Source organism: Alnus glutinosa, chromosome 2 (assembly GCF_958979055.1).
Source record: "Alnus glutinosa chromosome 2, dhAlnGlut1.1, whole genome shotgun sequence".
Lineage (NCBI taxonomy): Eukaryota > Viridiplantae > Streptophyta > Magnoliopsida > Fagales > Betulaceae > Alnus > Alnus glutinosa.
Genome location: NC_084887.1, coordinates 38429973 through 38454034, shown reverse-complemented (window position 1 = coordinate 38454034; position 24062 = coordinate 38429973). Strand labels below are relative to the sequence as shown.

Here is a 24062-nt window from a genome sequence, read left to right as displayed (position 1 = left end):
AATTTACTCATGATCAACAGTTCATTTTCATCACCTTTGTTGTCAGCACATCGTCATTTTTCTCTGGTGATCTATGCATGGCCATCTCATGCACGCTCATTGATTTGGCAATCTCGAGACAAATATATATGATTTCCATAATCTGTTCAGCCGGCTCGATGAAACTCTTAAGATATTTGCTCGAATAAATCTTTCTCTTGATAGATCTTTCCTTGTTTCTCAATTTTTGGAGAATGCGGTGTTGCATTATTGTAAGTTTCCTGTTCCAAACATTTATTGAAAGTAGACGACAAGTTTTAAATCTGAATTCAGGCAAGGCATATCTCGTTGAATCAATATTAATTTTTCACCACATCACGTGTAACGGGAATCGAACCACCTCGATCTATTGCTGGCGGGCAGATGGAGAGTGTTCTAGCTACTACGATCCAGCAACTTATTAGGAGTAGGTTTTGGCCAAGGATGCAAGCTAGCTTGGGAGCCTATCATTTGGGTCGGAAATCGGAATAATCAAGCTAGCCTAAATCATGGGTTCCAACCAAATCAACAAAGCTAACGTATCGGTACAATGATTGCTTAACAAACACCGAAAGTGGGACATACTACTAAGTAGAAGACATACTACTATTTCAATTACCGTCACATAACTATTCTTTCCACTAACACTCTAACTCTCTTCCTTGGAACAATTCTTCTTGCACCTCTCCTAACTTAAGCACAAAAGGTTTTTCCCACCCAAGATTCCCGGCAAATCTCCTACTATCTTTACTCATTCTTGCGAGCATTCCTTGGCTGAGTCGGACCGTGCATTCAACTGCATTACCAATTATTATGGAAATGCCTCATATATAAATATTCAAGGTGTTAATTTGTTCAATAAAGTCACTCGAAGGAATATATTAATTTATTTTATCATATAACATTCCCATGCCCATTTGCTTAATTATCAGAAAAATTGGCGGATATTGACAGGCCCAAATTAAGTTCAATGAATGAGTCTTCGTGTCATTGGTCATAACAAATCCAAAAGTTCCAAATTAGTAGAACGCGCGGTTCCAACATCAAAGGACCATCCTTTTGAGATTGAGACCGTGTAATAACACTATTATTTATGTCATTTATTTTAAATAAATATAATGGTGACAATATATATAAAAAATAATAGTAATAATTTGGGACGGCTGTTGGGATGGCCAAAGAAAGTGATTGGATTGGACGAAATACAAAGTATTATACCCAGTATAATACCCTACCATAAATAGTGCACCGGATCTCGGTCCATCTTTGGTGAAAAGTGACAATTTCAGAGGATGTGAGATCCTATCACGGGGGACAGTGTGTAGTGGGGCCAATGAAGTTCTTTAACCATTGAGACACAACAGCAGTCGTACAAGTTAAGCAGAAGAACAAATATCTCTTTTGCCAACTTGCCATATTAAGGTAAGAAAATTATTCTTTCACAATCTTCTTCACAATTTTTACATAATCAAGACACATTAACGACACTGATGCGAAAATCACTTAAGGTAATCACTAGTCCGCTAACTTTATCTCTCAGTAATTTTGCACAAGAAATCTAAAACTTAGCTTCAAAAGAACGTTTAGAGACAAAGCAGTGGCACTTTTGGTCCACCAAAAGATTCTTGCTTTAGGCATCAAAAGCAGAGCAAGAACTACTGGGGAGGAGCAAGGACTCTTGGTCAAATAGATCGAATCTGTTCACAGAAAACTTCCCAGATTTGTTCAGATTGATGTTTAAGACATCTCAAATTTGTTCAAGCTTCCTAGAACTGAAATATGTTTCAAGTCGATCAGGCTTTCATACTGTAAGTCCAAAAGTCAGAAAATTGGCTAATGGTACTGCTACGTCACCTTGATGTACATAAGTGTATATTAAGACATATTAGAGTCATAAATATAGGTCTCATCCTGATGTCCAATAAGGTGATGTGAAAAAATTAGAAAAGCCAACAAACACCCACTTGTAGTACTGGCCGGTGTGATGTGGGACTTGACAATCAGGTACCTAGAATATCGATCTTATCCTTGAACGTTCAAAAGCGCAAGAACTTTATTGCTGTTAGTGTCTATTAGTGTCTGAGTAAAGCAAAGCAGCCCAAGTTGCAGCCTGCAGGACCAGTACAGTTTTCTCAACCGTAGCTCGCTCCATCATAGAAAAGTAGAGTCAGATTTCACCGTTTCCTATCGATTTAAAGTTTTTGGAATGACGGGTGCTTTAACGTCACATTAGATTCTGAGCTTAAACCTTGAATCTAGTTATCAAATATATACAAATGAGAGGACAGAAAGTGTTCACAAGTTCTAATGCCCCTATAATTACTTGTTATTGTTATTAATTAAGTGCGTGCTAGGATACCCAATGCAAATTAATGAATCATCATGCCTGCGTCTCTTACTCTTAAGTTCTGCATTTCCTGAAACCTGAAAACTACTCCTCATATTCCAGGCCGGAAGATGCTCACGGAACGCAATGTGTCGAAAGGGACGCCGTTCTTATCTATAAAATACATTCCCCCTTTACTTTTCACTTTACAGTTTGACAACTTGAATGACCAACTTCAGATAGCAAACATATATAGCAAAGATTGCGATGCTGGAGGTTCCAATTTGATCTTTCAAGTTGATTGTCTCGAGGGTGCAGTGCCCTATCTTGATCTATCCTCCCTCAAATAGTGCAAAAAGAGTACTTAAAACATTCAAACTCAAGCGCTATTGGAATATGATCGATAGACATCTGCTAGTGCTGGCCGCCTGGCCGGCTCAATATGCTATTTTAAGTGAATTTAATTATTTAAATAATATTTTAAGACTATCACTAGACTGTAGAGTTAATAAGAGTAGGATTCCACTGTGCAGCGCTTTCATCTCCCTAAAGAGATTCGTATCTATATGTAATTGTATACAATAAAGACATTATTGCATGCAATAATAAAGACCAATTAGTTCTCGATATCTTGGAAAGCGTTTAGGCTAGCTAGCTGTTTGATAAACTATTGGAAATTTGGAATATATCTAATAAATGATTTGAATATATCTATATATCTATCTATATAACCCCGTAAATAGTCTAAAAGAAGATTATGCCTTGGAGATATTTAGCGTATAGGGGACCACATATAGCCCAGTCAGAAATTTTCATGTCTATCTGCAGATGATTTCAACACAAAGAAGCTAGCTAGTACCCCTTACAACTGGTATATATAGACCCTCTTGGCTCTTGTACTGAACACTCAACATTCGAAATCTGATATCAAACATATATATTGATCAGGTTAATTAATCAAGATGGAAGCAAACCGCAAGCGTAGAGGGTTCCTCAAGGGCAAGTTGATGTCTTTCCATCGGGCAGCAGCCAAGCCTTCCTCAACTCATGTGCAATACACCAGCAAGGTTAAGCCAAGCCAGTCTTCTCCTTCAACTGCTTCAGTAGAATTCCTGCTCCCCCAGGACTACGTCTTTGCTCAGCCGCAGAAACAGCAGGTGTCATTTATAGTTCCGGCCGACAGCAGCCAACATGAAAACCTTATCTATGGCGTGGCTGCTGACGAGAGCATCGATATGAAGGCTGCAAATTTTATATCTTCTGTTCAAGAACGTTTCAAGCTTGAACACTTGAACTCGGAACGAAAAAAGAGTCAAGATGTGCAGTAGAGGTCACAGCTGGTTTCCTTCATCCTGCAGCTAGGATATATTAATTAGTCATGATCGCTTTTTACTGTAATAAATTAAGCCTTATCATCCACAAAGATAGGTTCATCAGTAGACATCTAAGGTGTGTTGTATTTTTGTTCTATATATGTATCTCTCCAAACTTGGTAGTACGCTACGTACTGCATGTGGTTGTTCAGGGAGTTAGAAATTAACTTGCAATTTGGCCATGTTTTGTTTGTGTTTTATTCTCGAGACAAATCCATCAATAAATAACTTGAAACACAAACCGCTAGCTTCTCAAAATGTAAAAATAATTTTCAACTTTATGTCATGTCTAGACACTTTTTTCACTTTTTCAAACAAGAAACCCCATCTAAAATACATTAACAAACTTATCATTAATCAGTAATTTTGCAGTCTTTAATTGGTTTTCATCAAAACTAAGTACTGCACATTATATATATGAAGTCAGAAATTGTTGATCCCCGTAGAGATACAACAAACCCAAAACTATTGTGATTGTATTAGACTATATATGGACTACATAGAGGCAAAACCATGACTAAGGGTTTAAGTTGTTAGAATATTAATTAAATAATTAAATAAATTATTTTTATTCGTTTAAATATTTGAGATAAATTATGATTTAATATAATACAAAAGCAAAAGTTTTGTGTTCATATTTTATTAAACATTCTATATGTTAAGCCTCAATTATTAATTAAATATGAGTTTGAGTTCACACGTGATGTAAAGAAATTCTTACAAAATGATTATAGGAAATTTCCTATAACCCACGTATAAAAATGACATGTGTTCTTTAAACATGTGAGAAGTATATATTTTTTTATTAATGCTATTAAAAAAGCATGTAAGAAACACATTAATTCTATTTAAATAACATATGTTTCTCATATACTAAGAAACACATGTCAATCTTATATGTGGGTTGTAAGAAATTTTTGTCCTTAATTGAATTAATAGTTGATTCATTTCTTATAAAATTTAAATGTTTGTAATAAATGATAATTTAACAAAAGTTACATTTGTGGACAATAGACTTATTTATAGATGCCCCTATATATGAACCTTCAAAAGAGTAACAACTCATCTAGGGAGTTGTCTCCAAGAGACACGACCCATTAATTTGACCGAAGGGGTACCCCTAACTAACAGTACTGTAACACATCTCTTTCAAATCATAATGCCTCTGGGCTTAGCCTTGAGTTTTGCTCTCACTCGCACAAGTATATTAGTTTACCCAACCTTTAATTTGTGTTTCCACTCACTCAAAGTATATTAATTTATCCCTGCATGACAGAGGGCTCTAAGGGAGGGTTATGAATGAGCTTATTTGTCTGAATAGGTGTTTAGACAATATGAGATTTGTTCAGACACATGGGTTAATCCATCGAGATCTTCTCTCAATTAGTTATAATTTGGGCAACTAATTACAAGGGATTCTGATCCATTAGTTTAAAATTGTCTCGCCAATAAAAAGATGACTTAAAGTTTAGTATAAGTAATTTCCAAGTAAACCAGATAAATGAAGATAGTGCAGTGGAAAAATAAAAATCAAAAGAGTTTTCCATTATCACCATTATTTAATATATTGAAAAACTGCTTAATCTAAAAGTTTAAGCCTATTAATTTAGTTCTAAATATATTATATTATCTAATTACAATTGTATTATATCAATTTAGATCCAAATATATCATATCAATTTGGAAACATCTTCTGTAAAATGATATTTTCGATTGGAGAATGTCCATTAATCCTTGAACTGATATTTCTTATTAATTAAGATAATATCAATGCTTGATTCCCTATCCAATAAGAGAGATTTGATCAGGAAAAAAGGAAATATATTCCAATCTATTTATAATTAAGTTAAGCAAGCATCTGCTTTGCTATAATCCTTTCAATAAATAGCTTACTTAATTATGGTGTGCTTTTCTTTGGCCTGGCCAAGGATTAGTTATGTCCTTTAACGACTTTAACCAAATTTTCCAACAAGGAAAACTTGGAAGACTAAAAAAAGGAAAAAGAATGGAAGAATATATAGAGAGCCAGCCTTTACTATCACTAGGGACTAGGGTGTTCCAACCAAATTGACACTTGGACATGGCCTATTAGCTGGTAGAAGTAGGCCGGGCCCGGGTTGGTCCATCCATGGACGCTTGAAATTCAAGCATCGCCAGCTGCAACGGAATATGATCATTTTTAAATGATGTGGTGTATGCATAATGTAATAAAATAAAATTTTGACAAAAAAACAGAAAACAAAAAACTGCTTTTTCGTTTCAATTTCAAATAAAATAGAGAAGAACAAGTGAAAAAGCGATGCTCAATTCTAACTTGGTCTTAACAATCATATTAGCTCTCTTGATATCGGCCAAGTTGGTTTCAAATTAAAGATGTATAATCGGTTGCTATTATTTAAAAAATAATAATAACCTAAAATAATTATAATTACCGGTTAGCGGTTATTGGATGCCGATTATTAATCACTAACCACTTTTTTAGTAATGGGCCCTTTTTACATCTTTCCGTGTTTTAAGCCATTTTCTTAAAGACATGTAAGCTCTTGTTTTTTTGTTATATGGCCAATGAATATTAATTAAAGCACTCAAACCTTAAATATATATATTATTTTTAAGAGTCAGCATCTGGGGCCAATTGGATGCCAGTACAAAAATCTAATAGTTGACAGGGAAATGATCTATATTTCTGTACTCAAATTGTTGGGTTTGTTTGTCTAGCAACATTACATAACAGTATTGTTTATGTATTTTTTTTTTCATTTTTTTTTTTTTTATATTTTTCACTACTAATCAACATCAAAACATTCTCATTTTTTTCACTTTTTATATCATATCAATAATTTTTTTATTATTATCCAAATAAAAAAATTCACTACAATACAAATTTTTTTCATTTTTTTACACAAATTCTTTTTATTTTATATCACATCATCACTTTTTACTAATTTCAAAACTAACAACTCCACTACTCTGTTCTGTTCTACTCTGTTCTGTTCTGCACGTGTTTTTACCAAACGAGCCCGTTATTTCTATACTAATCAGTCTCACACGCAAGATATTGAAAAGATGGACTAATTTATTGAGGAAAATCGAGTACTGGGTCAGACTCGAAGATATTAAGGTAAATCAATATTCGACTGGGTCAGAGACTCGAAGATATTAAGATAAACCAAACTACACCGTGAAAATGATATTTTCGATTTATGGAAAAATCAACTTATAAGGAAATTTTTTCTTAAAAGTGATAGTGACACATCATTTTAAAACAATTTTCTTTTTTAAAAAAATTAGCTCATTAAACAGTTTTTTACTATTTAAAAATAATCTGAAGTGAACGCACAAGCATAGATAGATGAATTATATATAATATATTTATGTTTTTGTAGGAAATAGAAGATGTTTAATGTAAATGGCATCTGCCCACAATTTCCAATAAATAATCTCCAAATTAAGAGAAAATTAAGGACGGTTGCCTATTGGGTAAGAGTAATGATTCATTGCCACATTTTGATACAACTTTTTACCACCTTACTTATGTGGCAAGGTGGTCCCTTACTACTTTTTGAATTTTAAAAATAAAATCAGATAGGAATAAAAAGTTGTATCAAAAGGTGGCAATGAATCATTACTAATCGGGTAATTGCCAAGTATTAAGTATTGAGAATAATGATTGAATGGGATTGAGATCCCCTCATATTTCATAAAATCTGAGTTCCTCAAATTTGAAAATCTAAGCCGTCCATTTCATCCCAGGACAAAATAAAGCCAGCTGTTTGTACCTTTTAAAAATAAAAAATAAAAAAATCATTTCAAAATTCAAAACCATTTCAAAACTCTTCTATTCTACATAAAACGAAATTTGCCCCCATCTTCAGAGCTCCTCCCTCCCCTCCCCCAAAATCCACCATATCCAGACTAGTCGACGGATCAGCCACCCAACAGACGCCAAGTAACGAATCACCTTACTTGGCTGAGCTTCGGGAACGCCAAATCATGGACGGAAAGCACCGTGCGACGCTGGGTCACGACCGTACGCCGCGAGCCCACAGCCACCATACTTCGCTCAAGAACCACCACACGCCCGCTGGGATGAACCGCCACCGTACAAAGGTAAATTTTTTTATTTTTTTTCAATTGATTTTCTCTTGTAGTATGACCCCAGATCTGGCTTCTCGTTGTTTTCATTTTAGTTTTGATTTGTGGGTTGTTTGGTTTCTTTAGCTTTTTCCCCTAACTTTTTCTGTATTTTTCCCAGATCTACAAAGAATTTTCTACTCTTTGGGAAGGGACGTCACCATTTGAATAATTAATCTTGTGGACTGTTGTGTTGTATTACCAATTCCAAAGTCCAAATGATTCAGTTGAGGATTGGGAGGCCAGTGGCGGTAAACTTTCTGTGTGGGTGAAGAAACAAAGGTGAAACACCCGAAGTGTTTGATAAAAAGTTTCAGAGAAGCCGCGGGAAGAGTTTGGAGAAGAGGAAGAGTCATTAACAAGGTCGATTGACCAATTATTCAATCATCGACCTTGTTAATGACCCACAAAATATTCAATTCAAATTTATCCAAATCTCAATTTTATCTGTGGATAATTTCTTTTCTAAGATATTTGTATAGAAGAATAGCTTTCATACGGGAAGGAATTGAATTTGAAAATTTGCTATTTCTTTGAACCAAAGTGTCTTCTGTCTTGCAACGTGAAATTACTTGAGTAATGAATCCCAACCGCTTAAATATACAACTTTTCACCACCTTGCCTATGTGGCAAGGTGGTTTCCTACTACTTTTTGAGTTTTTTTATTTTTTAAAAATAAATTAAGGTGAGGGTCCACCTTGCCACATAGATAAGGTGGTGAAAAATTGTATATTTAAGCGGTAGGGATTCATTACTCAAGGACAAATGTTTTCTCCAAATTTGTAGGGGTAGGCAAATTATCCGCCTACCGACTGCCTACCGAACCGAACCGCCATCGACCGCCTACCGACTTTAACCGACTAATTTCGGTTCGGTAGTCGGTATAAAATTTTATTTCGAAAGCCGGATCGGCAGCCAAGCCGAACCGCCTTTTAAGCGGCAGCCGAACCGAATCGCCTTTTAAGCGGTAACCGAATCGAACCGAACCGAATTCTATTTCGACCAATTAACCGAACCGACATAAAACGAAACGACGTCGTTTTAGTAAGAACGAAACGTATGATCATTTTTTTTTTTTTTTTCCTTTATAAAAATCAAAACGACGTCGTTTCATTACCCATTTTAACCGAATGTTAACCGCTTTAACCGACTTAACCGACCGCCTATTAACCGCTTTACCGACTACCGACCGCCTATTAACCGCTTAACCGACTTGATCGACCGCCTATTAACCACTTAACCGACTTAACCGAAATAAATTCACCGACTACATTCCGACAAAAGTCGGTTAACCGACCGAATTAACCGACTTAACCGCCTACCGAACCAACGCTCACCCCTGCAAATTTGGTTTGAGCCTCCGGCCCAATCTACTACGAATCCACCAAGATTAAGAGAAAATGTTTTCCAAAAAAATCCGGCCCAAGAGCAAGACCATCGAGTCCACCACGTAATTGGATTCTTTACTTCGGCCCAACTTTGCGGCTCCATAGCCTGGCAGACACAGATCTCACGGCTATCGACCTATCGTTATAGTTATGGAAAATGATAAAACCACAACCCCATCACAACTCCCTCACAACTCTTACTCACAATGATGTGGGGCCCATGTGTATGAGCCCCACACCATTGTGAGTGGGGTTGTGATGGAGTTGTGCAAATGGGTTGTGAGCCAATCATGTCCCTATAGTTATAGACCGTGACGGACCTTAGTAAGCGTCAGACGTATCCTTTTTCTTTAACGCTGGTTTTCCGACACGCGTCCATAAGATCGACACTTGGATAATTGTCCCATCATAAATCTGGAACGTACGAAAAGGGTGCTTGCCACGTGGAAGAGTATGGTCCTCGAGATAAATAAAATGATGCTCATAGTATCCTACTTCTATTTTTCGGAAGGGAAAACTGGGGAGAAAAAGATCAACCAAACATTCCCTGAAGGTTTGTCTTGCTCTGTTCGCACGTGCGAGAAGCCTTCGCCGAGAAGGCACATCGGGTCAAATCGAAGGGTGCCACGCGTCAAATCGAAGAACCGACTTTGGAATCGCCTAGCTCTGTTGGCCTCTGTGGACTTGAAAGTCAAAATTCACTTCTGCCTCTTCGTCTCCGGAGCTCATAAGCCGAAAACAGAACTGTTTCGTGGACCCCATCCGATTCGAAGGTTAGGGCTTTGGTCATCAGAGAGAGAGAGAGAGAGAGAATGGGGAGGGGGAAGGTGCAGCTGAAGCGAATCGAGGACAAGATCAGCCGGCAAGTGACGTTCTCGAAGCGGAAGGGCGGGCTGATGAAGAAGGCTAACGAGCTCGCCGTGCTCTGCGAGGTGGAGGTGGCGCTCCTGATCTTCTCCGACCGAGGCAGGCTCTACGAGTTCTGTAGTGCAGAGAGGTTGGCCATTCTTGAACTTTCACACACACACTGTCACAAATTTCCTTTCTTTTTGTCTCGATCAGCTCGCGAAGACCTCGCTTCTACTCTTTGCATGTCCCTCTGTGGTCCATCTCTGCTTTCCGTACGGTCACCTGTCTTAGCTTTGAGTCAGAATCAGGGGAAAATATCTTAAATATCTTGCTCGAAGATATTTTTGCTCCGTATAGTCCATACATGTTCCGTGCTTTCTGTATGCCAAACCCTAGTTGATGGAGCAATTAATTCTGGTTGGCGGTGGGTCTAATCGCATGGTCTTCTTCGGTCATGTCGGTGCCACTGTTTGACACCACGGGCCCCCTAAAATATCAGTTTCTCGGAGTTGGGTTTCGGTGTCAGATGCGCCGGGAAGCCTTTGCAATCTTTATATGGAATCAATTCCAGCAATACGCTTATCCTCCACTTGGAAATATCTTCATATGAAGATGGCTTTGGAATATAGATTTTTTGTTAATTGTAATTGCTTTTGGATTTTGGACCGCCCAACAATTTTTGGGGCTTTTTGTTGTGAACATGCTAGTGCACCTGTTACTGTGGTTCACCATTAATTGTTGCACTTAGCCTAGTGTAATTTATCTGGCTATCTTAATTAAGGCCAATCAACATGAAATTTCATTGATTTTAGTATGAATTCTCATTACCTTGACTTTATGTCAAATTCTGCTCTTCTGAAATTATGATATTGAATGCTCTTCTTATTGTAATTGTGATTGGCATGTTTTTGGTGGTGAATTCGAGATTATATTTATAAGAGTTTATTAATTTAGGTAATTTTGTGATTCACCAAATTTATAAACCTAAGTATATCTGGAGTATAAACAACGAATAATCCAAATTATATATTGCGGCAAAAGTGTAATTCCTACGACTTTCCACGTACGAGCAGGCGGTTCCTGTGATTGTGATGTCGTCTTTTCTCTTAGACCACGATGTAAGCTTAGACGTATCTATGCAGAAAAGCGATTTCGTATTTTAGGTTTCAGCCTTGGAATTTTTGTATTGGCATGTATGACCTTGTAAACGCGCTTTTGTCTAGGGCGGAGCACCGCCTCTTAGGGGCGGATTTCAGCCTTATCTTGTTCATGTATTAGTCACCAGCGGGGGGCGGTTTCGGTATCCACCTGCAGCCTGTTCACAAGAGGCGGAATCTGCCCCGTACCTGCCGCTAGCTGGTGGGTAATTTTGGCTATTCCATACATATAATCTATACAAGAATCTCATTCACCAAAAAAACAGCAGAACAAAATAGATCCAACCATGAAATCACATATGAACAACAGAAGGAAGACAAATCATAGATCCACCTCCAGTAGCCTTTGTGGTGGTCGAATCACTTTCTTTGGCCACAAACAGCCAAATGGGTGGTTGACTATCCCTTTGTCTATACAAAAAGAGAGGTGTTTCGTGATGGTGTCAGACTGGTAGTATGCTTTACCATGGCCATGGTGAAAGCAGGGTTGGCGGCCGAAAAAAGAGGTGGTGTTAGACTGGTAGTATGCTTTACCATGGCCATGGTGGAAGTAGGGTTGGCGGCTGAAAAAAGAGAACGTTTCAGTTTTTAATTTATGTTGATGATGTGGCAATGAACATCACATATTAGAGCGCTATTGCACGAGATCTAAATCCGGTTAATAGATTTGTTATGCCATTCACTTGACAGAATAATTGCAAGAGTATAGTCGCTAAGAGAAATTATAGTTGGAGAAATCATCTTCTAATCTTAAGCTTGTCATAATTAGATAGTGTTGAGATGATTTCTCCAACTATAACTTAGACTAGAAGATGATTTCTAATCTACATAAAAGGGCAACATAAATTGGGAATAGGATCCTATTCCCATAAATTAATAGTGTCATTTATGATTAGCGTAGTTAAAAGCGCCGGACAGATTTTAGTGGAGAGGTCTTATGGAGCTAACACAAATAAACGTAAAAATTAGAGTAAAACTAAAATAACCTAAAACTACGCAGGCTATAAACAATTATGGGTTTTTTCAAGAGCTTTTTACTGCCTCCATCAGATCTTTATTTTTGAATCTTTGGTGACCAAAGAGCCATATAATTAAATTGTTAAATAATGACAAGCATGGTATTGTTGAGTATACTTTTGTGAGAGTAGGAATGTTGAAGTCTCACATTTTAAGAAACTTCTAAAGCCAACCAATGATTGTATGCTTATAGTGGATGATAGTGGTTCCTTTGCAATTAGAGTAGAGACGGTGCGCATGTATGGCTTCTGAGTTCCTTTTGCAATTGAAATTGGGAGAAGCTACATGGCATGGATAGAGTCCATATAGCCCTCAGGTGATCATAGAGATGACCTGTAATATTGATAAAGCTTTCATTTGAAGGGAAATGTAATGGTATGGTGGATAATAGTAGTTCCTTTTGCAATTAGAGTAAGGATGAAGGTGCATCACATAATCCGCACAAGATTGATGAAGTTTTCGTTCCAGGGAAGTGTTGTGATCTAGTGATATACTCACCCGTAAGGAAAAGATTAATGTTGAGTGTACATGCGTGAGTATAAAAAGCTTAAGTCCCATATTGAAAATATGTAACATAAATGAGTGGTTAAGAAATTTGTTGGTTTTCAATTGTGCTATGTTAGGTAAGTGGATGTGGCGCTATGGGATTGAGAGAGACGCATGGTGGAGAATTGTAATGGATTCAAAATTATGGCAGCTTATGGGGTGGGTAGTGTTCTCTTGAGCCTGTAGGAACCTTTGGAGTGGGGTTGTGGAAGAACATTAGAAAAGGCTAGGAGTCATTCTCAAGCTTTTCTAGACTTGTGGTGGGGGATGGTACTAGGATTAGATTTTTGGTATGATTTATGGTGTGGGGATACAATTCTCAAGCGTGCTTTTCTTGCTCTTTTTGGTATTGCTAGGTCAAAGGACGCCTCTGTTGCGGTTAATGTGGAGCTCCTAGGCGGTTCTATTCAATGGAACATGAGCTTTACTAGAGAGGCGCATGATTGGGAAGTGGGTGTTTTTGCGTCTTTTGTACAAGTCTTGCATTCAGTTATAGTGAGAAGAGGTAGTGAAGATAAACTTTGGTGGGTTCCCTTCAAAAGAGGTCTTTTCAAGGTTAAGTCGTTTTGAAGGAAGTCGCTTTCTTTGGTCTGGCGGACCCAGGCTCTTTTGAGGGCGGCCTTTTTCGCATGGTTGGCAACTTTAAGCAAAATTCTTACTTTGAATAATCTCAAGAAACGACGTGTTATTGTCATTGATAGATATTGCATGTGTAAGAGAGATAAGGAGTATGTGGACCATCTTCTTTTTCATCGTGATGTGGCTTATGCTTTGTAGAGTGTTCTCTTTAGCCGCTTCGGGATGTCTTGGGTTATGTTTAGATGGGTTATCGACTTGTTTGCGCGTTGGTGGTCCGTTGGAAGGCCTAAGAGTGTTGCGGTGTGGAAAATGGTGCCCACTTGCCTTTTTTGGATTATTTGGAGAGAGATGAAGAATAGAAGCTTTGAGGATTTGGAGAGATCATTGGAGGATATTATTTCTTCTTTCTTCCATACTTTGTACCTTTAGACTGCGGCCTTTGTATCCCCTCTTACGATTAGTTATGATGATTTTCTTGTTCGCTTTTTTCTTTCTAGTTAGGTGTCTCCTCTTATATACTACCGGTGTACTTAAGAGCTCCTTACATTTTTAATAAGATTAATTTATTACTTGTAAACAAAAAAAAAAAAAAAAGGGGTTTGAATTCAAGAAATTTTTTGAAAGAAATAATTTTTTTTTTTTAAAAAAAAAAGGCTGAAATTTTTAGAATTTAAAAGTGCTTTCTTAAAAAGGCTTCATTCTCGCTATATATTAGCAATAATAGTGATAGGGATAAAAAGTCGTAATATTAAACTACCTCATCTTTAAATAGGTTTGCTTTTCTGGGTTTTAGATTAGAGATAACAAATCTTTGACGTTAGGAAATACTTAAACATGATTACCATCTTTAATCAACAGGTGCTAAACATTATAGTGCCATTCATTTAAATCGGCGTGCCTTACAATTGAACCACATGACCTCTCTCTCTCTCTCTCTCTCTCTCTCTCTCTCTCTCTTCAATGTCTTATCATGGATTAGGGTGAATAACATATGAAGCATATAGATGAAAGGTTAACTAGAAAACATAGTAAATTATCTTTGAGCAAAATCGTAGAGTCGGCTTATTCCAGGTTAAGGAAAATGAGCTATCAAGAACTAGTTTGAAAAGTAATTTTGTTTTGTATTTTGGAAAGTGTTTTCAAAGGTAGTTTTCACTAGCTTTTAAAAACGGAGTATGTGTTTTCAAAGCATTCTTATATGAAGGTGGAGGAAGTTTTCTAAAAGTGTTTTATGTTTTATTTTTTATTTTTTATAAAGTGTTTAGTGTTTTGAGAAGTAATTTAAAAAAATAAAACTTGAAAAGTATTTTTTGTAGGAGCTACATATAAAAATTTGTTTGGATTATTATGTCCAAAAAGTGTTTTCAATGTTTTGATAGCAAAAACACTTTTAGAAAAGTATTACTAAACATAGCGATATTTGAGAACTAGGAATAGATGGCGGATCTTCAGTTGGGAAAACCTTATGTTCAAGGCCAAGAAATGTACACAAAACTTGGATAAAGTGGACAAACCAATATTGGAGGATAAGGATTGATGATGGTTCTTTAAAATTATAGATTAACATTGCACAAAAAGACAAGTCAAAGTTACTGTTGGAGCTCCAGAGCCACTTAAATAGTCGAGTTTCACCGAACAAAGAACTAATATGGAACTTAGCACAGTTACATTCACAATCCACCCATCTCATGCAATACTATCTTTTTAGGGTATCATAATTTTTTTCATTCAAATTCCTAATGTCTTTGTCAGGGCTCACGTTACATCACAATTCCCCAATGCGGCGGCAATACGAGCCAACTTTCTTATAATATTTTTGAAATCTGCAAATCCTCTTCTGCTAACAATTAAATATACTTGTGGTTTCAAGTCTTATAAGCGATTGAGCTAGGCAAAGTAATTTAGATATTTGATGCTTTGGAGATTTCTTTTTATACGTAAATATAACTCGCATCCTCATACATAATTGAATCAATGAACTTATTCACCATATCTGATGGGGGAAGAGATACTGTTTAGTAGAAGGATTATCAGCACAATTTAAGATTCTTTGTACATAACTAGATAAGTTCCAAATATAGTGTAGAGGAAGAGTTAATACTCTGTTTTATACCCCCACAAGTAGGACTTAAGTTTCATACTTGGGGTATAAAATACAAACAATGTGGGGACTTGGCACATACATGCTCTCATAATTCATCAATCTAATATGGGACTTAAGTTCCACAATCTAGGGTATCAAAATCTCATCCGTTTCAATCTGTGACATCTTTGTCAAGGTCTGCATCACACTATAGTCTTCAGCACCGTGTTTACTAGATTGGCTCTGATACCATTTGTCACGTCGCAGGGAAGCACTACTCACATCTATTTTATACCCCAAATGGACTTGTTAATGTACAATTAGAACACCCTAAAGTCATTAATGCAGCCCAATCTCGTCCAATATACCCCCAATGTGAGACTCGTTATATACACGCCTTTATAATCCACCCGCCCAATGTGGGACTTAACTATTTCAATGCGGGGTGTCGCACCTAGTTACATGTTATGGCAAGGGCCCAAATATTTTATGCTTTCTCTACACGCAAATTTCAAAAATATTATTAGAAAGTATTAATATAGAGACAGGTGAATCTGGACTCAAACCATCTAGTTTCCTTTTTCAAAAGAATGAAGCAATAAACCATCTAGTCATGCAGTAATTGCATTTGAAAATGCTTAGCCTTTTTAGCGGATGGCCAACTTGGGAGGCCATGGGTTAGGATGAAGCTCTGCTTTAGAAGCCACAGGTTGATAAGGTCATCTAGGACACTATTTTATCTGCTGATCATACTAGTATTAATAATAGTTTAGTCCTTATTCCTTAAGGAGGAGTTTGCATACAACGTTGTTTTTAGTTTTGTTTTCTTCTTTTCTGTTGCTTTCTAAACTTTAGCAACAATTTATGTCCCTAGTCTGAGGCCTATTTAAGCATAAAGGTTGTGCACTGACTAGGCATGTGTAAGATAGATTATTTTCTAAAATTTAGATAGAAACAGTCGAAACCCTCAAAATATATATATATATATATATATTTAAATGTTATAGAAAAAGAATAAATAGTCAAATGTGAAGTGTATTTGAAAAGCCTTTAACTAAAATTGAAAAAGTAGCAAGGATCCGTTATTTTAGATAAAAATTTAGAGAAGCGAATGCGAATTGCCTTAAAATCTTTATCCTAGCTTGGCATAGGGGAAAACATGCTTTTTTATTAAAAAAAAGAAAAAAGCTTTTTTAATAGCCTAGTGCTTCACAAAACATCACAAGGTTTGTGGGCGCTTTGTCCCTTAAAAAAAAGATGCCTAGGTGCGTTTTTCAGCAACTCTGTTTTTGAGGCAACATTTTAACTAGTTTACATTAAGGTTCTATATATCGATTGTGGTATAATATAACTACCTTAACGAGTAAATAAAACTACCAATTAAATGAGAGAGTCTCACTTTAGCTTGACAGTTGATACCCTCCTTTTTAGTATATTCTTATTTTATGCTTTGACTTTTTCTCACTTAATTTGGTTCACTCCTTCTCTCTAGTGAAAGATTCTATCTATCACACAATATATATACAGGGAATGGACTCCAGCTCAGAGACAACTTTTTAATTAAAATCAAAATTTTTAATATAAAGAATGTGCTGGGAGGACGGTAAAAACCGTCCCCCACAAATCATTTTCCTATATGATGTGTTTTCTTTGTATTGGTTATCATAAAGTAGATAAAGTACCATTTTACTTCCTATATTACCCTTAAATTTTAAATTAAATTTTTTAGAATCATATCTATTCACTGCTTGTGAGGTTAGATTTTACGTGGTTTCTTTGTGTCGGTTAAATTCTTGTTCCTGTGAAGCCCAATCGAGCAAGTGATTCATAAGAGATCTTGGGTTATCACATGATGCGGCTTGTCTTTATCTCTCTGTTCCAGCTAGTACGCAGGCACAGTTTACTCTGTTTGGAGACATGGCTCTGTTATTGCAAAGTTCAGAGTTTCCAAATTGAAAGAATCTTTCATCCTTCTGGGTAATTTACGTGACTGCAACAAGATATTCTAACAATCACAACTGGTTTAATGTAGGTGGACAAGTAGAATTTGGAACATAAAAGAGTTTCATGGTTTTATTGGAGGAAGCTGTTGTTGCTTATAAAGTGTTTATAAGCCTGTATGTTCGACAACAGTTTTGAAATGTGATTTTTGGTTTTGGTTTTGGTTTGAAAAAGTATATTGATGTGACATAAATGTGAAAAATGTTTTTTTTTTTTTTTTTTTTTGTGAAATCCACATTTAAGAAGTGTTTTGAATCGATTGTTAATGAGTTTGAGAAAAATGTGTTTTTGGCTTAGAAAACAGAATAGTGTTTTCAAAATCGTTACCAAACAAGGCGCTATGAGATGTTATCATCACTGTTGCAATATTTACTCTGTTTTGAGAGGTGGCCATGTTATTGCAAAGTTCAGAGGAAAGTTTTCAAATTGAAAGAATCTTTCATCATTTTGGGTAATGTACGTGACTGCAACAAGAGAATCAAACCCTGACAACTGTTTTAATTTTAGTGGACAAGTAGAATTTTGAAAATAAAAGTATTTCATGATTTTATTGGAGGAAGTGGTAAACTGTCGCTGTTCATAAAGTGTTTATATTCCTGTATGTTTGACAGTAGTTTTGATGTGACATAAAAGTGATAAGTACTTTTTTGGTAGGGTTCCCATTTGAAAAGTCTTTGGTGGTTTTAATGGGTTGGTTTGAAAAAGTCTTTGGTGTTTTTAATTGCTTGGTAATGATTTTGAAAAAAAACTGTGTTTTTGGTGTAAAAAACATGAAAGTGTTTTCAAAACCCTTACCGAACAAGGCCTTTGGAGAGCAATACAAAAAAGTAATTGGAGTAAGCAGTAAGCAGAAGGAGAGGTTTCTAGATCAACTAAAACTATTAAAACCAGAAGGATAATGTGAAAGTGTCTTTACTACGAAATAGTGGCTTAGCTTACGTTCCAAATCCGAAGTTCTTCATAGTTGGATGCTCAGTTAACTCAGTTGTGTGTAGATTGTGAAAATGGATTAAACGTTGTAATGCAAAGTAGATAGAGGTTGCTGCTACATATCAAAAGTCCTTGCCTTGTAACAAGGGTCATTCGCTGCAAGCATACTCTTAAAAACATGGGGAGGCAAAGTAAAAGAAAAAATTCAAATCCTGTGAGTCCAACTTTTAAAGTATCAGACATGACTTGACATGAAGACTGCAATATTGCAGAAAGTTCAAGTTCTGCCTTTTTAATAACATGAGGACTGTAATATTACATAATCTAGCTAGATGGGCCGCTTCTTCTGAAAAAAGTAGAAGCATTCTCATTTTGTCTCTGCCCAGACTGTTGTTGTCCCTATTCCTGACCTGAACCCCCCCCTTCCCCTTCCCCTTCCTTTCCCTTTTCTTCTTCCTCTTTGTTTGTTCTCCTTTAATGGTGTTTTACTGTTCTGTTTTTGTCTTGTTTATGCACTGGTATTACCCGATTTGATTGCCTTTTTGATAACATGAAGAGTGCGATATTCATAATCTAGCTAGATGGGCCGCTTCTTCCCAAAAAAGTAGAAGCATTCTCATTTTGTTTCTGCACGGACGGTTGTTGTACCTATATAGTGTTGGGATTTATCTCGCATTAGTTGTAAAATGGGCTGGGTGGTCCGTTTATAAGTGTGAGGGAAAACCTCACCTTATGAGTTAGCTTTTGGGATTGAGAGGGACGCCCAAAACCACCCAACAATTACTGGCCTTAACGCTCCTTAGATCCCCCCCTTTTCCTTTTCCTCCTCCTCCTCCTTTGTTGGTGTTTTTCTGTTCTGTTTTTGTCTTGTTTTGCTGTCTCTGTAGTTGTACTATTTGCTCAGGAAAGAAAAATATATTAATTGATGCACTGGTATTACCTGAGTTGATTGTCTCAGCACGTAAATATAAGTTGTTGTTGTTGTTACTTTGGTGAATTTATGAGCAAAGTATTCAAGTGAAAATTCTAATTGTTGAAATATCACCTAATCACCTTGTTTGTTTAAGTTTTGTTGATGCGTGCAACTATTATATTATAATGTTTTTGACATTCTGTATTCCTGGTGCTACAGTCTAGAAGAAATTATTGGGCGTTACAGGACGCATGTAGATGAAGAAGCTGCTGTCTGCAGGAGAGCTGAACTAGAAAAGGTTAGCCAAAATTTCCGTCTTTGTAGAGGTGTAGATCTGTGACTGTAGATTTATAGCAAAATCCTCTGACCTTATGCAACAAGTTGCTATTTCAGATTTGAATCCTGGGCCGAATCCCGAATTAGTAACTCAATCGACCGTGTTTCTATTAAAAAAAGATTGTCGACCATGCATAATGGTGAAGCTTGATTCAGAGAGAGAAAAACACAGAAAAAGTGTGTGCATGTGTGTGTTTAGTGCAACAGGAAAAGGATGCGGAGTTCAGAATATAACACAGGGCACTGGACCAGCATATGTAGATATGCAATGGTTTGGTGGAAGAAGACTCTGAGCTTTGATCTACTGCTTTCATCGTTCTTACTTGCCTATTTTGTTGAGGGGGGAGGGTTAATAAATGCCTTTTTCGCATCAGAAGAAAGGACAATGAAACATTACAAGTGATGTATGCAGTAGTTTTATTGTTAGTTACAATGCCACGATTACTGATTGCTCTGCATTTTAATTTCTATCCTCCAAATCTCAACTCAAGAGAGCCTTTACCAATAATGTTGAGTCATCTACAGATTCTTTGCTAATTAAATGAGGCCATTGAATTCAGACCAATAAATAAATAAATAAATAAATAATAGAACTGAGCTCATTGAAACATGATCATTTCCTATGTGTTATGCAATATGCGATTACGGTAAATAACACCAAACAATCGAACACACACAAAAAAAAAAAAGAAAAAAAAAAAGAAAACGAGTCATACTTTATATATATACTAGTAAAGAGTCAGTTAAGTTAAGAGGATGTCAGAGTTAGTTAAAAGGAGGTCATCTTAATGCAATTAATACTTCGAGTAACAACTTCGTCCTTCACGTGCAAGAAGACCAGTTCCTTAGGATAAAAAAAAAAAATACTCACATGACTTGATGGGTTAAGTCACGTCAACAAATCTCCACCTTGATTTGAATCTCATTAAATCTAACAATACGTATCTCCTCAAGATGTCTTCGACAAAACCCTGGAGCATAGGATAATGGTTTAGTCATAACACCATACTTCTCTACCAGTCCTGTTGGCCACAAAGCTTTTTCAGCTAATTACGTCTTTCTTTAAACTCATTTGCACCTTATAGTCTTTTTTTTAATTTTTTTTTTATATTTTTTTATTTTGGATAATTCTACAAATTCTCGAGTTTTACTTTTTTGTAGTGACTTCTTCTTTTTAGCATGATGACTGCTATCCAACTATTATTGTTTTTTCCCGTTGATAGCATTGTGAACACACGATGAAGCTCCACTGCTAACTATTAGAGTAAAAGAAACCATATCATCAAATTCATACATCTCTCATACTTTTTCGATCACATTTCTTTGTGCCATTACTACATAATAAGGTTTTTCTAAGTGATGTGAATCTCTAAAAAATTTGTTCATCATCATTTGTCTATGGGTACTTTGATCATCAAACTCCACTACCACGACTTGTTTCCCTTTCTGGCTATCAGGTGATGTCTCATCATCACCTTTTCTTAGCATATAGGCCTCATCAAATACTACATTTCTACGAACAATTTTTTTTTCTTTAAAACCGGATCTCATAGCCTATGTTTAACCCTTAATACGAATCTCAAAACCAAAACATTTACACTTTCTTGATTTTGGATCTAATTTTGACTGCTCTCCACTTTGCACATGAATTTATGAAAGGAAACCAAATAATTTCAAAACTGAATAATCAACCGGTTTACGTGTACATACTTCCTCCGAAATCTTGAAATCAATCGTTGCCAATAACTTTATTTGACAAATTGAGACGGATAGTACTAGCTGCCTTGACATCCATCTCTTTCCACTCATTGTGACGTCCCACATCACTTGGGTATGAGAATGGGCATGTGCTTATATGTATATTCACACATTTCTTAACACAATACGTTTTAAAGTCGTGATGACCATAAAACTATTAGAACTCTTCAGTTAAGCGTGCTTCTGCGAGAGTAGTACTAGGATGGGTGACCTCCTGGGAAGTATAGTTCAAGGGAGCCAAAAATAGACAATATTGTGTCATTGAGGATGGACTATTACACTCATCATCGTCCATCTTCTCGTGTTTTTTTCGCCTTTTCCAATAATGTGCTGTAGACTCCACATTAAATCAAAAAATCTTTCATTCTTCTCCGCGAAAGAGAAAAGTTGTTCTTGTCATTGAACTTCTTTACTTCATATTCGGTACTCGCTATATTTACCATAATCGTCGATCTGAATTTCAAACTTTAGCTATGCTACCACTTGTTGTTCAATTGACCATGATTACGATAAATAGCACAAAACAATCATGCACAAGAACACTAGAATTTACATGGTTCCTTCAATGTAAATTCACTAACCAAAGATGGAGTACACAATTGTGGTGAAGAAAAATCACGTAAGACCCAAAACCCAATATACCCAAATCTCACTGATAAATTTTATATTTACTTAATTCTCTAATCTATCCTTCACTATCATGAAGAGGACAGTTTCCCTTTAGGAGGTATATTTTCTGATTGACTTTATGAAATTTCTCTCTTATTCAGTTTTTGTCTTGTCATGCAGCAAAATCTTCCCGAGTCTACTGTTGATCAGACAAGTGCTAACCCACTGCAAATGATTCAAAGGTAACATCTTTGAGGTCCATGTACATGAGCTGCAAATGACACAGGAAACAAATGTCTCATGTAACAGGGAAAACTGTAGGTTCGTCTTTTACATGATTCAAAGGCAACAGCATCTTGAACATCAGTTTCCCTTTTTACATGATCCTCTCCTCTGTTAAACTGCTAGCTTGTCCATCAGTTGCATAACACCTTTGGGACCTGTGTAGATTTGCTTCAGTGGACCAGCTAATGCGCCTTTATTTTTGTTCTTTTGGCAGGCACCTTGACGCGCAAAACATTGATCAGAAAAACATAACGGAGCTCACAGAACTAGAGATAGAACTGGATGCCATATTAAGACAAACCAGATGCAGAAAGGTATTTCTTACAAGCTACCTGCTTTTTCTTTTCTGTTCTTTTTTTTTTTTTTTTCAGTAGGAATATTAGAAATGGTTAAAAACCGTAATAGTAGTCAAAATTCTTGAAGGCAAATACAACGGAAATTAGATTTGTTATAATTCTCTTACATAAATCAGAAGTAATTAAGTAAAAAATTTTAACAGTTAAATTCAATTTTTTAATAACTGACGTGGTAAATGTCACGTGGACTGCCACGTCAGCTTAAAAAAAATTTATAATAAAAGCTTTAATACCGAAAGTTGGGAAAAATCTTCACCTTTCGTTTGAGATGATAAGCAGCTGTGAGCAATTGATTTATTCGGCTAAACCCAGAAAGGGAAAGTATAATAAAGGAATTGTGGTGTAAGAGAGATGGTTTATTCTGCTAAACCCAGAAAGGGAAAGTAAAATAAAGAGGTGTTAGAGAGCTGGGAGTTTGTGGACCATTTTTTTTCTTTATTGTGACGTGGCTTCTGCTTTGTGGAGTGTTGTCTTTAGTCACTTCGGGATGTCTTGAGTTATGCCTAGACGGGTTATCGACTTGTTTGCTTGTTGGTGATCCGCTGGAAGGCCTAGGAGAGCCACTTCGAGATGTCTTGAATTATGCCTAAACGGGTTATCGACTTGTTTACTTGTTGGTGGTCCGCTGGAAGGCTTAAGAGTGCTACGGTACGAAAAATGGTGCCCACATACTTTTTTTTTTTCACTATTTGGAGGAAGATGAATAATAGGAACTTTGAGCATTTAGAAAGATCCTCGAAAGTTATTATTTTCTCTTTCTTCCATACTTTGTACCTTTGGACTGCGATCTTTTGTCCCTTCTAACGATTAATTATGATGATTTCTTTGATCGCTTTTCTCTTTCTAATTAGGTGTCTCCTCTTATATACTATCAGTGTACTTAGAGGCGCGCTAGAGTTTTATAAGATTGGTTTATTACTCATGAAAAAATTGTGGTGAAGAAATTCCCAGAGGTCATGATTCTATAAACTGTAATTTTCTTCCAATGGTCTTTGGATCTAATGGCATCTCCTCTTCCCATTAAGAAGGCTGGAAGGTAAAGTCAGGAGTTCAATTTTGTACGAATCCATTAGTTGTTAAAAAGAGGGGAAAAAAAAGTGAAGAAGAAGAATATCTTCGTAGTTTCTTGTGAGCATTTTCAAGCTCGCACCCCGGGATTTCATATGTCTCCTGCGAGCCTGGAGGTAAACAAACAGAGCCCATCTCTTCTTTTCTATATTAGTGATTTTCATTGAATATTCACACTTCCCCTGCAAAAGGAGGTCATTAATTACCATTTCCTGAATTACTATGCTCCTCTTAGCTTTTGATATGCAGTCTTTAAAAGTAGTTCCTTCTTCCTTTTCTCAATTATGAAGATTTTATACGTTTACGGCTTAGACCCAATCACTCTTCATTTCTGAT

General features: G+C 36.3%; 2 protein-coding genes and 1 long non-coding RNA gene across 3 annotated transcripts; all 3 read left to right on the top strand.

The window, feature by feature from the left end:
- The first annotated feature begins 3235 nt into the window (after positions 1–3235).
- On the top strand, positions 3236–3899 carry LOC133861116 (uncharacterized). Its single transcript, XM_062296829.1, has one exon. The coding sequence runs from the start codon at positions 3307–3309 to the stop codon at positions 3670–3672; it is 366 nt and encodes a 121-aa protein (XP_062152813.1). The 5' UTR covers positions 3236–3306; the 3' UTR covers positions 3673–3899.
- A 3647-nt stretch (positions 3900–7546) lies between these two features.
- On the top strand, positions 7547–8379 carry LOC133861662 (uncharacterized). The gene is made up of 2 exons (XR_009899059.1): positions 7547–7827; positions 7973–8379. It is a non-coding gene; the product is annotated as an uncharacterized LOC133861662 (long non-coding RNA).
- Positions 8380–10051: 1672 nt separating this feature from the next.
- LOC133860617 (agamous-like MADS-box protein AGL11) lies at positions 10052–23542 on the top strand. The gene is made up of 7 exons (XM_062296190.1): positions 10052–10236; positions 13165–13332; positions 19289–19393; positions 19534–19612; positions 22198–22259; positions 22517–22616; positions 23510–23542. Exons 1-7 carry the CDS (start codon positions 10052–10054, stop codon positions 23540–23542), a joined length of 732 nt encoding a protein of 243 aa, XP_062152174.1.
- The last annotated feature ends 520 nt before the right edge of the window (positions 23543–24062 follow it).

Coding starts and splice junctions, on each gene's coding strand:
- LOC133860617 (XM_062296190.1), top strand. CDS start 10,052: ATGGGGAGGGGGAAGGTGCAGCTGAAGCGAATCGAGGACAAGATCAGC. Junction 13,333..19,288: donor GGTAGTGAAGATAAACTTTG/GTGGGTTCCCTT, acceptor CTGTCTCTGTAG/TTGTACTATTTGCTCAGGAA. Junction 22,260..22,516: donor CCACTGCAAATGATTCAAAG/GTAACATCTTTG, acceptor TTCTTTTGGCAG/GCACCTTGACGCGCAAAACA.
- LOC133861116 (XM_062296829.1), top strand. CDS start 3,307: ATGGAAGCAAACCGCAAGCGTAGAGGGTTCCTCAAGGGCAAGTTGATG.